The sequence below is a fragment of the Lycorma delicatula genome, chromosome 4 (genome assembly GCF_047948215.1).
Source record: "Lycorma delicatula isolate Av1 chromosome 4, ASM4794821v1, whole genome shotgun sequence".
NCBI classification, from domain to species: domain Eukaryota; kingdom Metazoa; phylum Arthropoda; class Insecta; order Hemiptera; family Fulgoridae; genus Lycorma; species Lycorma delicatula.
Window position 1 is genome coordinate 108,810,160 of NC_134458.1, and position 15,266 is coordinate 108,825,425.

The following is a 15,266-nucleotide window of genomic DNA, read 5'->3' on the forward strand; positions in this document are numbered from 1 at the left end:
CAGGTTACTATTTTGGAGCAACCTCTCTCCAGTGGCTAATGTTCTAGATGCAACCTAAACTGAAAAATCATCTATAAATAAAGAACACATAATGGGCATTTGCATGCAGTTTGTTATAGTATTTACAGCTACGGCAAACAAGGTAACTAACTAGGACACTTCCCGGTGGTATTCTGTTTTCTAGTTTAAAATTTTCAGATATCGTCATTCCAACTTGAACTCAAAAGGACCGCTTTTTCAGACACTTCATCGGCATCCATACCCTCAAAGAGATCTCAAGATGGTGGTGGGGAAGCCTGGTAGGCCAGATATACCTAACCAGGATATTCCTTCACAGGGATCTTGGTAGTTGGCTATGTTGTTGGTGCAGTGGAAATTTAATTTGGTGTACTACTGAATTGGTTATCAGTAAACACCTGTCATAGTCTTTCCAGCAAAAATACCCTTCTTTTTGTCAGAATTCTTAGTTAGCTTGGAAATAGTGGCTGTGAGCGAAGCCACCCGAACCTGATGTTTCAACTTACTGCAGGATCCACTCTGTTGACCTGCATCTGCAGGAGCTTAGCTCAATATAGAGGCGGCAAAAGAGAAGCCTGGTTTAACCAAGTTCCAGGAATTTGGAAAAATAAAATAGTCTTTTTATATTCTCTTCATGTGGCTGGAAAAGATAGCTTCTACATGGTACAAATTTTAAGAATTGCCTTCTCTTCTTTAAATGTAAGGCAGTCTTGTGAGCAAACTAAATGTGATTTATCACAGTTAGCACAATTTTCTTCCTCATAACAGTCAGTATCAGTGTGACACTTTTTAGTATATATTGTATTTTCCAGAAAAGATGTAGCTTGTATATTTTTTTAAAGGTGAGCAACTAAAGGGATTATTTTTAACTGAGAAACCCAGTAGAATGCCAAACTACAGCATAAACTATGAATACCTTAATACAATTTTTATGAAAAATAATAAAGGATATATATATAATAAAACAAATTTTAAAATGAAGTAAAAAAGGGCATATATACATAAAACCTGTAGTACTATTTAACCTTATAAAACTGTTTTAATATTGGAAGGACAGGTAGAAGGAAAAAATTGTGTAGGCAGGCCATGTTTGGAATATGTAAAACAAATTGTTAGGGATGTAGGATATAGAGGGTATACTGAAATGAAACGACTAGCACTAGATAGGGAATCTTGGAGAGCTGCATCAAACCAGTCAAATGACTGAAGACAAAAAAAAAAAAACTTAACTCAATCTAAAATTTATCAATAAATAGAATAATTTCTTTACTTTTGTATATCTTCTTTGTAAAATTATAAAAAAAAAATGGTTAGCAGCTGAACATAATGCACTAACTGCACTACACAGTCTGGGAAAAGTATTTTTTCTGCAAATACGTGTAAATCTTTTGGCAGTGATAGATAATAAATCAATCAATTCAAATATAATTTTTTTAACAGAAAATTTTACCTAAAAAAAAAACACCAGTATATATTTTAATTGGTCGGTATACAGATTTTCCTTACTCTGTAACTGACCTTCAACCAATACGTTGTGCTTGTAAATCGTTAAGTCCTATTTAAGAGTTTTTTTCATGCTGAACTTTATAAAAAATTTAAGGAAAAACTTTAAATTGTTAGAATCAAACTAACAAAGATTTACTGAACTATTAAACTTAATACTAAATTTTCCTCTATTTTAAACCAACCACTCTTTCCCACAATGGATTTCATGGATAAATGAAATCTTGTTTACAGTAACAAAGAGATTCAACAATATTAACAAGAACAGAAACGTTTTCTAAAAATTTCTATATATGCTAGTAATTAAATAGAGGACTAAAATTAAAAATTACAGCAGTAATGCTAACAACTAAAAAGGTACCAGAATTATAGTAATAAGATTACTAGACTGATTCAGTTATTCTTTAATAATAACCCACCACTATTACATAAACACCTTTATATATTTGTCAACAGAAAAATAAATATGAAAAAATGTGTCCAAACCTGCTGATATCCAGTGTCTCTGTAGAATAACGTGAGGTCTTTGATAATACAGCTGTTCGAAGGAATGGTGTATCTTCTACGATTGAACGGAATTTTGATTTAAGGGGTGCTGGAGTAGCTAATAGAGGCTGCCAAATCTCTCTCGTCTTCATCAAAGCAGACTGCATTAACATCTCAGATGACCCATTATAAACTGGTACATTTGTACCTTCTTCAGCAGTATGGACAACAACTGATAGGGGAGTTGGTCTTTCAACTGTAACAAAACAGTAAATGAGATTCTTACCAGAACAAAAAAAGCTTCCAAAGATGCTGTTGAGCTTTCCTTGCATCTACAGACAGCTTAAAAATTCAATCGTTTCACAGTAATACAACTGAAAATTATGATTTTCATTACTTAAAATCTGATCGGCTTCAGATGATCTGATCTTATCAGCTGTATTAGGAATTACTAATTAATCCAATTGAAAGTTATCAAAACAATACAGATTAAAAAATAACACTGTTATAAAAAAAAAAAGTTTTATAAAAAAAACCTTAGAATGTTGAGAATTATAAAAATCAAGGGAGGAGTCATACTTTACCAATAGTAATACTTCCTTGCATTAAAAATATTATCTCTAAAATAAATTTTACTTAATTTAGAAGTAAAAACAATAAAATCAGATTTATTTGAGAAATAAATATATACAGTTAACAAACATAACACAAACAACCAAGTCAAGTTCATAAAAAAGCTATAAAAACTTTTCAACTTTTGTTTGATTTTTACTTTTCTGCTAAAATAAATCTTAAGTGTGAAAAATTTACTTTTTTTTGAAAAAAAATTATTTTATAGACAACTCCACTCACCTTCATGAAGTAATACATCTATACAGATTTTTAATTAAATTTATCTTTTTTTTATTAAGTCTAATGAAAGTAGCTCACAACTACCTCAGTTTTTATTGTATTCCATCCATTAGTTATCAATGAGGTCATTCTCCCTCCTCTTTTGTTTGATTTTTACTTTTCTGCTAAAATAAATCTTAAGTGTGAAAAATTTACTTTTTTTTGAAAAAAAATTATTTTATAGACAACTCCACTCACCTTCATGAAGTAATACATCTATACAGATTTTTAATTAAATTTATCTTTTTTTTATTAAGTCTAATGAAAGTAGCTCACAACTACCTCAGTTTTTATTGTATTCCATCCATTAGTTATCAATGAGGTCATTCTCCCTCCTACTAACTTATGCCAGAAATTATGATTGTAGATGGTAACATAATTTTTGAGTAATTAATTAGCTATACCCTGATAACCTTTCAATCTCTCAATCTATCTGTTGATGGGAATTTCACATATTTTAAGAAAATAATATTAATATGCCATTATAAAATAATAATACAACATTATGTTAATATAAATACAACACATAAGTTCATGTTACACATAACAGCAATGAAATTTATATAGCTTATGTTGCATCTATTAGAATACTGAATCAAGGAATAACATTAATTTTAATCATTGTTATTAAGATAATAATTACCATTATCTTTTCTGCTTCATGGAACCACTCATGACAATAGAGTGGTTCCAAAACGTGTCAACATATAATAAAAGAATGAAGCTAAGAAAGGTAAACAGTACTCAACATAGATTAATTTTAAACCTGGAGGTGAAGGACATGGCAGCCCAAGAAGTTGCACCCTTGTTACAGGCTATGCGTTAAATTCTGGTATGTATAAACTTCAAGTGATTTGAGTAAAAAGTAACAGGTGCTTTTTATTTAGTTTATAATTTTAATTGAGCTATGTAGGTCCCACTCTTGATGAATAGTTTCTCACTGATAAAATTTCTGATCTTAAAAAAAAATGTAGAGCCTTTTTGATCACTTTTAAGTACATATAACTTTTTCTACTAAAAATTGCTTTATTGTTCTTACAAATTAAAGAAGTTTTCTGTTTAAAATCAACGAACGGCATAAGACTAAAATTGGTAGCCATATATATTAATAATCATGAACATATATTCTCAATCCTATGACTTTTCATCATAGGAACGACAAGGAAATTGTTGTTCCTGAATTAAAGCAGAAGGACATGAGTGAGAGATGCACCCAACAATCTTTCTTGTAACAAGAAAGATTGAAAGATGTCAGTTGAAGAATCAACTTGCAGTAAACCTTCTAGTATCCTAATCAGCAAAAATATTTAATATTGTACAGTGTAAAAAATGTTTCTTCTAGATCTTAAGGGTATTTACAGAATTTGACATAAAAATTTACAGAAAAACAGGAACAGAAGTAAATACAGAACATAAAGGAGTGAATAAATACATGAAACCATTTAGTAACCGATAACAAAAAGAAATTAATGAATAAAGATTTAACATACCTTGTTTCCAAGAAGCAAGAGTAGCTTTGTGTTTTAAACAATAATCAGCTAATTCTTTAGTAACAGGAGGTAATGTTTTAGCAAAACCAGACACAATAACATCACGTATATTAGCATGTGATTCCTCTTTAAATCTGGTGATGAAATTTCTTGGATTTATTGCTGAACTTTTTGTGGGACTTGAAACAATGGCTGCATTATTTTGTGTCCGTTTCAAACGCAGTTTATCATTCACATCAATTGCTTCAACATATCTGCAACAAAATACAGTACAGCTTATAACAAGTTATACAAACAGTTCAAAATACTGAGAAAAGACATATCTTACCTTAACTCTTACCATGAAAAGTACTTTCGTGGAATTCCGCACCTTTAGTCATGACTAAAATATTTAATTAAACTGCATATTAAATACTGAAAATTATGGATTAATTTATTATAAGTGTTGTTAACTGTTGGAATTTTTATAAAACTTCTCCCTTAAACATTGATGGTTTATCAAATTAAATTTTAATAATTTTATAATTATAATAACTTTATTAATTTATAAATATTACATTCATATGCTAAAGTACGTTATCCTAGCATACATATAGACCATACCATAAAAATAATAAAAACAAGTAACCAAGAAGATTTAAAATTTATTAAAGATTTTATCACTATTATAAGAAAAATATATTAACGAAACTAAATATAATAACAAATATTATAGACAAAAAATAGCTTATCTATGGGGTTTCCACTATCAGCAATTATGTCAGAAATATAATTACAGGATTTTGAGAGTACATTAGCATATGGCATTACTCAAACACATTAAGTTTTAATATGGACATGGTATATTGATAATATTCTCATTATAATAACCCAGTAATAAACAAAAAAACATATAAAATATTAAAAAATTTAAATTCTTATAATGAAAATCTAAAATTCACATTTGAAATAGATAAGAACAGAATGTTAAATTATTTAGATATCAGACATAAACAAGGACAGCCCAGTGCTGAGAAATTTAGAAAATCATAGATGCCTGCAAACATGAAAAACAGAGTGAGGCTTAAAACAAAAATGACTGCCATTTTTGAACCAGATAAATAGTTTAAAAAAATTATTTTTGAACTACCAAAACATAAGGGGGAATGCACCTACAAATATCAATTTTTTCTGAGATGGTCAAGTAACCACTTTTTTCTGAACCACTTGGAATGGACTGATCCATTGGAATTAAATTCTATAACTACTGGATGGTTCAGGACTTCATTACTTTAAAAACAAATCAAAATCTATTGAGAAAACTTACAGATTTGGTTGAGGTCTCATTTCATAGAAAAAAAAAAAATAGTTTGTGCCCACCATTCACTTTGGTCGATATGACTTCCATTTGTAATGGTGACATACATCTCGCCTGAGGTTGATTTCATTCCAGACTGTATCCAGCAAGATGAGCACTACATCTGCAGCTGTGGTGTTAATTCAGTATTAGCTCATTAGCTCAACAAGATATGCAGGCAAAGGTGATATATAAACCCTATCTTTAATGAAATCCCACAAGAAAAAAATTAAGCAGGGTCAAATCTGGGGAGCGAGGTGGTCACACAATTGGACCTTTATGACCAATCCACCCACCTGGGAATTGAGTAACAAGAAAATCTCTGACTTCTAGGCGGTAGTGAGGTGCTGCTGCCCTGCCTTGCTGAGAGTAATTGCACCCATCTTGGTCATTATTGCCTAATTGAGGAATTAAAAAATTGTGAGGCATGCCTAGATAAATGAAACCATTTACAGTTGCCTCCTGGAAGAATGAAGGGCCATACGGTCTTTACTACTTGAGCACATAAAACAATGACCTTAGGGCTATATGAATGTGCTGCAAAGTTTCAAAAGGGTTTTTGCTACCACATATTTGGCAGTTATGGGTGTTTACCTTGCCACCGATGCGATTTGGTGCGACTCACTAAAAAATTACATTGTCTAAAAATGTATAAATGTCTGCAATTCTATACATTAGTTCTACATAAAACTGCAGCTGAGCAACTTTGTCGTCATCTGTAATGTGTTGAACCATGGTTAGTTTTTTTTGGCTTAAAGTGCAATCGTTTACGTAATATGTACCAAAAAGTCATTTGTGGAATGGCCAATCTCACGTGATGCACATCAAGTTGATTTCTTTGGACTATATGCGAAGGTTACTCTAAGTTGTTCCACAGCAGCTTCAGAGATGTGTGGGCATCTTGGTGATTTTGTATGTTTAACAGAACAACCTGTCTCAATGAAGGTTTGCTGCCAACAGTAAATTGTATGCCTGCCTACTAAGAGGCTCACTACCATACTCTATGAAAATTACGTTGAACTGCAGTTGTTGAATGCAAATTGTGAAACTAAAACACACAGTGAGCATGTTCTGTATCAGCAAATGTATCTACTTTTAACACTGGTGACAGCAGTTTTGGTCTAATTGACATGCTTTGCTATGAAATGAGACCTCAACTAAATCTGTAATTTTTATATGCTTTTGAAGTTGAGAAGTCTGTTTTGAATCACCTAGTACATACAATATATTCTTTTAATTTATTCAAAATTGTTTTCTGTTTTTGTGTTTAATTTTGTGTTATATTATGAACATGTATATAAATGTTGCTGTCCAGTACTGGAAATTAATATGTTAAGTTTAACTTGTCATATGATAAATTATTTGAATCTAAAAATATATATATATACACAAACCTTTACTTTACTGTGAACTAATAAAAACATGGAATAAAAACAATAATAAAATATAAGTAATAGCCTTAAACCATTAAATACCATATGTAGCCAGTATTAAGGAAATTAATGAGTGAAATAGGTATCTCATTGAAAATTAATAGGAAGCTAAAGAGTTAACAGATTTCCTGGCAATATATAAAAAAAATTCAAACATATATATAAATTTAATATTAAATGAAATATAAACTACCAAAACATAGTAAACAGATAAGTTAAATTACCATATTAATTCCAAGAATTGATTTTTGTGGGATCCCGCATCATTAGTTGTCATTAAATTCTATAAAATTACATTAAACATATTTATTTATAATTTAGTTAATTTGTCAAAATTTTTTTTGAAAATTTTGAAATTTATGAAATATGCAAATTTTGCTATCCAGTACTGGGCAAATTAACAGAATTATAAATATATGTTTTAGTGTAATTATAGAATTTAATAACTGAAGATGTGGATCCTGCAAAAATTGATTGTTGGAATTAATATGGTTTAACTTATCTATTTACTTATTCTATTTATAGTTTAAGTTATCTATTTACTGTGTAAACTAGCTCAGCTTCAAATAATGGGCAGGCAGGAGTAGGTTTCGTAATGAACAAGATAGAGAATAAAGTAGAGTATTTCAAAATGCATAGCAATAGAAGAATTCAATTGTCATAGAAGCATTGTCATAACAATCGACAACGATTGTTAACAATGATATGTCTACAAGCGCCCATGATGATGATGTAGTGTGTGTATATGAAGAAATTAAACACATAAAAGGAGATGAAAATTTAATAATAGTTTGAGATTGGAATGCAAGCACTAGAAAACGCAAGGAAGGAAATATAGTAGGTGAATACGGGCTGGGCAGAAGGATTGAACGAGGGGACCGACATATAGAGTTTTGCACGAAGTATAATTTAGTAATTGCCAACATCCAGTTTAAAAATCATAATAGAATATACACATGGAAAAAAGCCAGGTGATACTGCAAGGTATCAGATAGATTATATCATGGTTAAGCAAAGATTTAGAAATCAACTTATCGACTGCAAAACTTACCCTGGAGCAGACATTGATAGCGATCATAATTTAGTGTTAATGAAATGTAGATTGGGATTTAAAAACCTGAAGAAAAGGTGTCAGATGAATCTGTGGAATTTAGAGAAGCTTGATGAAGAGGAGGTAAAGAAGATTTTTGAGGAGGACATCACAAGAGGTCTGAGCAAGTAGAAAATGTCTTCTGAGTAAGTAGAAAATGTAGAAGAAGAATGGGAGAATGTTAACAAGGAAATTCTTAAATCAGCAGAAGCGAACTTAGGCGGAACAAAGAGAACTGGTAGAAAACCTTGGATTTCAGACAATATATTGCAGGTGATGGATGAACGTAGAAAATATAAGAATGCTAGTGATGAAGAAAGTAAAAGAAACTATAAGCAATTAAGAAATACTAGAAACAAGAAGTGCAAACTAGCAAAACAAGAGTGGATTAAAGAGAAATGTTCAGAAGTGGAAAGAGAAATAAACATTGGTAAAATAGACGAAGCATACAGGAAAGTTAAGGAAAATTTTGGGATACATAAATTAAAATGTGTTAAACAAAGATCGTACACCGATTTATAATACGAAAGGCAAAGTCGATAGATGGGTGGAATATATTGAAGAGTTATATGAAGGAAATGAATTAGAATATGGTGTTATAGAGGAAGAAGAGGAAGTCGAAGAGGATGAAATGGGAGAAATAATACTGAGATCTGAATTTAAGAGAACATTAAAAGATTTAAATGGCAGAAAGGCTCCTAAAAAAATACCTGTAGAATTACTGCACAGTGCAGGTGAGGCAGCGATTGACAGATTATACAAACTGGTGTGTAATATTTATGAAAAAGTGGAAGTTTCGTCAGACTTCAAAAAAGTGTTATATAGTCATGTTACCAAAGAAAGCAGGAGCAGATAAATGTGAAGAATACAGAACAATTAGCTTAACTAGCCATGCATCAAAAATCTTAACTAGAATTCTGTACAGAAGAATTGAGAAGAGAGTGGAAGTGTTAGGAGAAGATCAATTTGGTTTTTTAGAAAAAGTATAGGGACAAGGGAAGCAATTTTAGGCCCCAGATTAATAGTAGAAGGAAGATTAAAGAAAAACAAACCAACATACTTGGCATTTATACACCTAGAAAAGGCATTCGATAATCTAGACCGGAATAAAACGTTCAGCATTTAAAAAAAATTAGGGTTCAAATACAGAGGATGTAGAAGTAACAATGAACGGTATGGATGAAGTCCTACACAAGAACTACCGCATAAAAATAAACAAGAACAAAACAAAAGTAATGAAATGTAGTAGAAATAATGAAGATGGACCACTGAATGTGAAAATTGGAAGAGAAAAGGTTACGGAGGTAGAAGAATTTTGTTATTTGGGCTACTAACGATGGATGAAGCAGGAGAGCAATATAAAATGCCAAATAGCACAGGCGACACGAGCTTTCAGTCAGAAATATAATTTGTTTACATCAAAAATTAATTTATATGTAAGGAAAAGATATTTGAAAGTATATGTTTGGAGCGTTGCTTTATATGGAAGTGAAACTTGGACGATCAGAGTACACGAGAAGAGAAGATTAGAAGCTTTTGAAATGTGGTGCTATAGGAGAATCTTAAAAATCAGATGGGTGGATAAAGTGACAAATGAAGAGGTGTTGCGGCAAATCAATGAAGAAATAAGCATTTGGAAAAATATAGTTAAAAGAAGGGGCAAACTTATAGGCCACATATTAAGGCATCCTGGAATAATTGCTTTAATATTAAGAGGGTCAGGTAGAAGGAAAAAATTGTGCAGGCAGGCAACGTTGGGAATATGTAAAACAAATTGTTAGGGATGTAGGATGTAGGGGGTATACCGAAATGTAACTAATAGCACTAGACAGGGAATCTTGGAGAGCTGCATCAAACCGAGGACAAAAAAAAATTTACTGTGTTTTAGTGGTTTATAATTAATTTAATGGGTAATGTGAATAAAAAGGAGTTGACGCTACCACTATGGTATTTCTAAGTTGTAACTTTTTTGGTGTGAATAAAAGTAAGTTACAACTACTCCCTATATTAACAACTTCATTTTCCCAGAAAGATAGTAATAACATCAGCTTTGATGTGAATGAAGTGAAGATACAACTACTTAAGTGTAGTTTACAACTTCATTATTTTGCAGTCTAAGGTAGGGCACACTCGACTTTGTCAGTAACGTCAGTCAGTTGTCTTCAACAAGACAATGTTATGCATACAAGAGAGGGAAAAACATACAGAGAAAGAAGAGTTATAATTAGGTGCAAAGAGCTTTAGTATTCCAGTCTTTCTAACTTCAGAATTTATGTCAAATAGTAATGAAACTCTGTGAAAAGTACTAACTCCAAGAAATCACAAGGAAATATTTCTATGTTATATAGCTGATCCTAGATTTCAGAGTGTAGTGGCAGAAGATTTTGGAGTAGAATGATCAACAGTGTGTAAAAGTATTAACAATGTAATGGATCATATTCTTGAAAAAGCTCATAAAAAGATTCATTTTCCCAATTCAGCACAACAGATGAATAATGCAAAATTACTACTCATTTACTAACATGTGGTGTCATTAGATTGCACCCACATAGAAACAAAAAAAAAAAACCTTCAATGCTCAAGGGCGAATATATTAATCGCAAGGGTTATGTCAGTGTAAATGTTCAGTTGACGTGAGATGCAGAGGAAATCTTTACGAGCATTAGTACAGAGTGCTCTGGTTCTGTGCATGATGCAAGAATATGGGGGGGTTTACCCTTGTAGGACTCCTATCTGCCCCTACCCAGTAACTTTTTCCTTTCTTTTGGGTTTTAGCTCCATGTTTCATCCAAGGCCGCACTACAGTTGTATTCTCTGCCCAATTCCTTGTAAAATGATACCCACAAAGACAGAATGTAAATTGAAGGTAAAAGTGGTTTGGAATATTCAAACAGCTGAAGTATAACATTGGAAGCACAACTTGTGTGCCAACTGAATAAATCTGTCCAAAGTATACTTAACATCCCCTTCATCTTCACTTGATAACATGTCAAAATAAGATAAGTGTTCTAGAACAAAGAAGAATCTTCCTCTTATGAGCTAAGATTGACATTATGGGAAGGCAGTGCAGGGTGGAAGGCAGAGGGAACAACGAACACGTTGCAATATGAAAGTTATTGACAGTTATTGCTACACTATAACTACCCATAGTGTATCTTCAGTTTTTCTAGATAACACTCATGTCAGAATAGATCCATAACTACGTAGATGGAGTGTTTGTTTATTCACTTTAGCCATTAAACTGTACTAGCACAGTTTCAATATGTTAATGAATTATTTGAAGAAAAAAAAAATATATATATATATATATATGAGGAAGAATTTATTGTATTATTTCCATAACAGGGCAAATAAATACAAAATAACAGAACACACCAGATAATATATATTATCAACATTATCATAGTTGTTAAAGTGAACACTGATTTGCTTTTACAGTAGAATTGAACTAAATCTACAGGCAATGTTGGAAAAAACAGAGATTTTGATTCCCTTTATATAAAAATTAGTAACAGGGATCGGCAAATATCTTCTAAAAACCAGAGTAAACAAATGAGAATATGAGGAACATATGCTGGTGGGATATTCCTTGCCACTATAAATTGCTCTGTAAGGAATTAAATGGATCTTGTCTCATTCCTTGTTCTGAAAGAGCCTGGGTAGGTTATAGTTTGTATGACTGATTTATTATATAAAGAGATTGGCTACTAACCTCATGTGTGGACTGTCTTTCAAGTACGTAAAACCATATGTATAATAAATAAAGATATTAAAATAAGATCCTTGAATATCCGATTCTGGCTTTCCTCTGGCTCAAACCTCAATTGATATAGTACTCTAATGACAAGTACTGAAATCAGCCTCCTAATAGTAAAAAAATGGAAGCCAATAAAACTTGCAAGAAGTTCACCCTTATCACTTTGTTAATTTTAGAGGAAAATCAGTTTTTGTTGCGGCATATATTTAATCTGGTCAAATTATTTGTGATATGCTAACTCCATTCTAGGTAAAACATTTTGAGCTTCCAACAAATTTTTCAGGATGAGTACCTGCTAATGGTTGGGGGCATTGTTTATTGATTATCACAGAAAAGAGCTATGAAATTACTAAAATATATCTGGAGGCTTAATATAGAACTATTATAATGGAATAAATCGCTCACAATAAACTTATCACTAAAAATAAATCATACCTAGCTCTTGACAAAAGATAAAGTACTCTTAAATCTTCACTATGCTGGTGCTGAGTACTCTCAAGAAATGAAGTAAAAGCTTCTTCCTCAGATCTATTAAGTGATAACTTGTAAACAATACCCAGTTGCTTTTTCCCCAAGCAACCTAAAAAACAAAAAAAAAAAAAAAACCACTATAAATAATGAAGTTGTAAGAGTTTCTGCATAAATTAACCTAACCCTTTTCACTGGTAGGTTCATATATTCTAAGATTTCTACTTTGTTCACTAATTTTTATATTAATGATTATTCTTGTCTATCCTCATTTTTAGTTTTATACACTTTATTCTTTTATATTGATAATAATAATAGTTAAGCACATTTTAATTTATTCTTTTATTGTTATAAAAAAAAAAAATTATTTTTTATGATGATTATCAAATTGTTGATACGACAGGTGATTTACTTTACTGAATACTGTCACTATTCTCCCAACCTAAAAGTATCATTTTTATCAGTATAAGTTTTTTAATTATTATATTCAATTTTAATTTATATAATAACATATAAAATTAATTAACAGTTTATGGTCAAATTACCTAGGAGTTCAATAATGTTATATAAAACTCATCTGATGAATGTTATCACTGCAAAAGCACTCATACCTATGCATAAATAAAAATTAAGATAGTAAGACTAGTCGTTATAAAAAAAAATATATTACGCATATTAAAATTCAAGTTTGAAGGAAGCACACTTAATAGATCAAGAATCTTCTCCAGTAGTGATTTTTTTTATTACCTAAGTGGTTTTTATTTTATTAATACAAGATTATAGTAAATATTAATTTTTCAAACACCTAATTCCACTTTATCTACATATATTTTTAAATAATTTTGATATTGTTTTGGAACCATCAATATACAACCAGGAAAGTTTAAGAAAGTTAACAGATAATGCCATTATCAACTATCTGATTGTAATTATAATTAAGTAATGTCTAGGTTTGGTAAAATAATTTTATTTTTCAATGGTGCATTGTATATATTATCACAAAAGAGAGCTATGAAATTACTAAAATATATTTTATACTATTATAATGGAATTAATTGTTAATAATAAACTTATCACTAAAAATAAATTATACCTAGCTGTAATTTAAACTAAAAAGAATTGCCTATGAAATTTAATAAATATTTCCAAAACTTGCAATAACTATTATCAACATCACAGAGATTTCAATATTATAGTATAACAAAATAACACATAACTACAATACATATTAAAGTATCTTACCTAAAAAAAATGAATTCAATAATTCAGACTGCAATGATTTATGTCTTCTTTGGAATTCAAAAGCTTGAAGAAATAGTTCACATTCCAGCAAAAGAGTTAATTCAAATCTACAAAAATAAGATATATATATATATATATATAAATAAGTTTAATAACATAATCAAAATTAATTACTTTAAGCATCAAGTATCACGTTAAGGGGATGATTTCTCTACTGAAATTTTGTTTTATTTCTTCTCAAGTTATTGGTTTTTAATGCCATTTTAAAACATACAAGTGCACTAAACTTGAAGTCTTTTTATCATTTTTTTGCTTTTCTAACCCTCTTTTTTAAAAAAAAAAAGTCATAATGCAAGAATGAATATTAATTTAAAAATTAGTCAAACAGAATTTTATGAATTTGGGCTTTATTTTAAAGCTCTTAAAAAAAGAGTACATCTAATGTTATCTTTCTCCATCAAATTATGCAATTAATAAAAAATAATAAAAAGACCATCTAAATAATCTCAATTTGAACTCTCCATTATACCAGAAAACGTTCACTGTAATGTTATAAGCAAGTGTGCAACATTTTAAAGCGCTATCTAAATATATCAAATTTTACCTTTAAAAAAGTAAAAAAATCAAATATTTTAAAATGGAATTCAAAGTTTCATATGTAGTATTGGTCAATACAAGACACTTTTAATCACTTATTTTTTTTTATTTACTACTAACAACTTAATTGTATTTACTATCTACACTTGATAAAACATTATTTTATAAATTACTAAGTTATATGTTAGGTTCCATAAATATGTCTTTGATGGAAATCCTAACTACAGAGCAAGTAATTAATTCATAAATTCTATGAAGGCTTTTAAGTTTATATTTTTAAAATTCTTCTGCTGCATATGACAGACCTTCTTGTTCTTTTCTTCTTTCTTCCTCTTGCAACTGATTAACTTTTAGTTTTTTTCTGTAGGTTTCACATTTTGAACACTTACAAACTTTAGCTAGTTGTAATCTTTCTTATCAAATTGTGCTATTTTAGCTGTATTCAATCCAGGACTCATGACTGCAGCTTTTTGAAAACTGGCTGTCTTCAAAAATCCAGTATTATACTCATATATAGCTTCATATAAACCTGTTTCTGGCCTTAATTTTGAAGTGAATATAATTTTTAAACACTTGGTCCAGATGACATGTAAAGCTTTGTTAGCATTTTGCCAATAAAAATCCTACATTTATCCAATATAACAGATATGCATACTTTTAAATAATTAAATATTATAAATTAAAATCTTACTTTATATCTTCTGGTTCACACAAAGGTGGTGTCATTTTCTGTATATATTTTAGAGCAAGATGGTGTTCTTGTTGGATGAACAAAGAACGCAACACAACACGATGTTGCCACTGTGTTATATCACTTTTATATACATGAGAATCAAACAAATATTTTAATCCTTCCTAAAATAAAAAAGAAATAAACAATTACAAAAAATGTATTTCATTATTATGTATCATAATATACTACAGTTGACGGACCAACTAAAAAACTATAAATTTA

At 30.2% G+C, this 15,266-nt stretch overlaps 1 protein-coding gene across 1 annotated transcript in view; it reads right to left on the reverse strand.

Annotated features, from left to right (window-relative positions):
• The window catches only part of Elys (AT hook containing transcription factor 1 homolog), a 133,560-nt gene that overhangs the window by 37,134 nt on the left and 81,160 nt on the right, over positions 1-15,266 (reverse strand). Inside the window, exons 18-22 of the mRNA XM_075363892.1 lie at positions 15,003-15,166; positions 13,715-13,821; positions 12,440-12,584; positions 4,389-4,642; positions 2,008-2,263 (exon numbers count right to left, since the gene is read on the reverse strand). Coding sequence (XP_075220007.1) covers positions 2,008-2,263; positions 4,389-4,642; positions 12,440-12,584; positions 13,715-13,821; positions 15,003-15,166 — 926 coding nt within the window. The remainder of the gene's footprint in view (positions 1-2,007; positions 2,264-4,388; positions 4,643-12,439; positions 12,585-13,714; positions 13,822-15,002; positions 15,167-15,266) is intronic.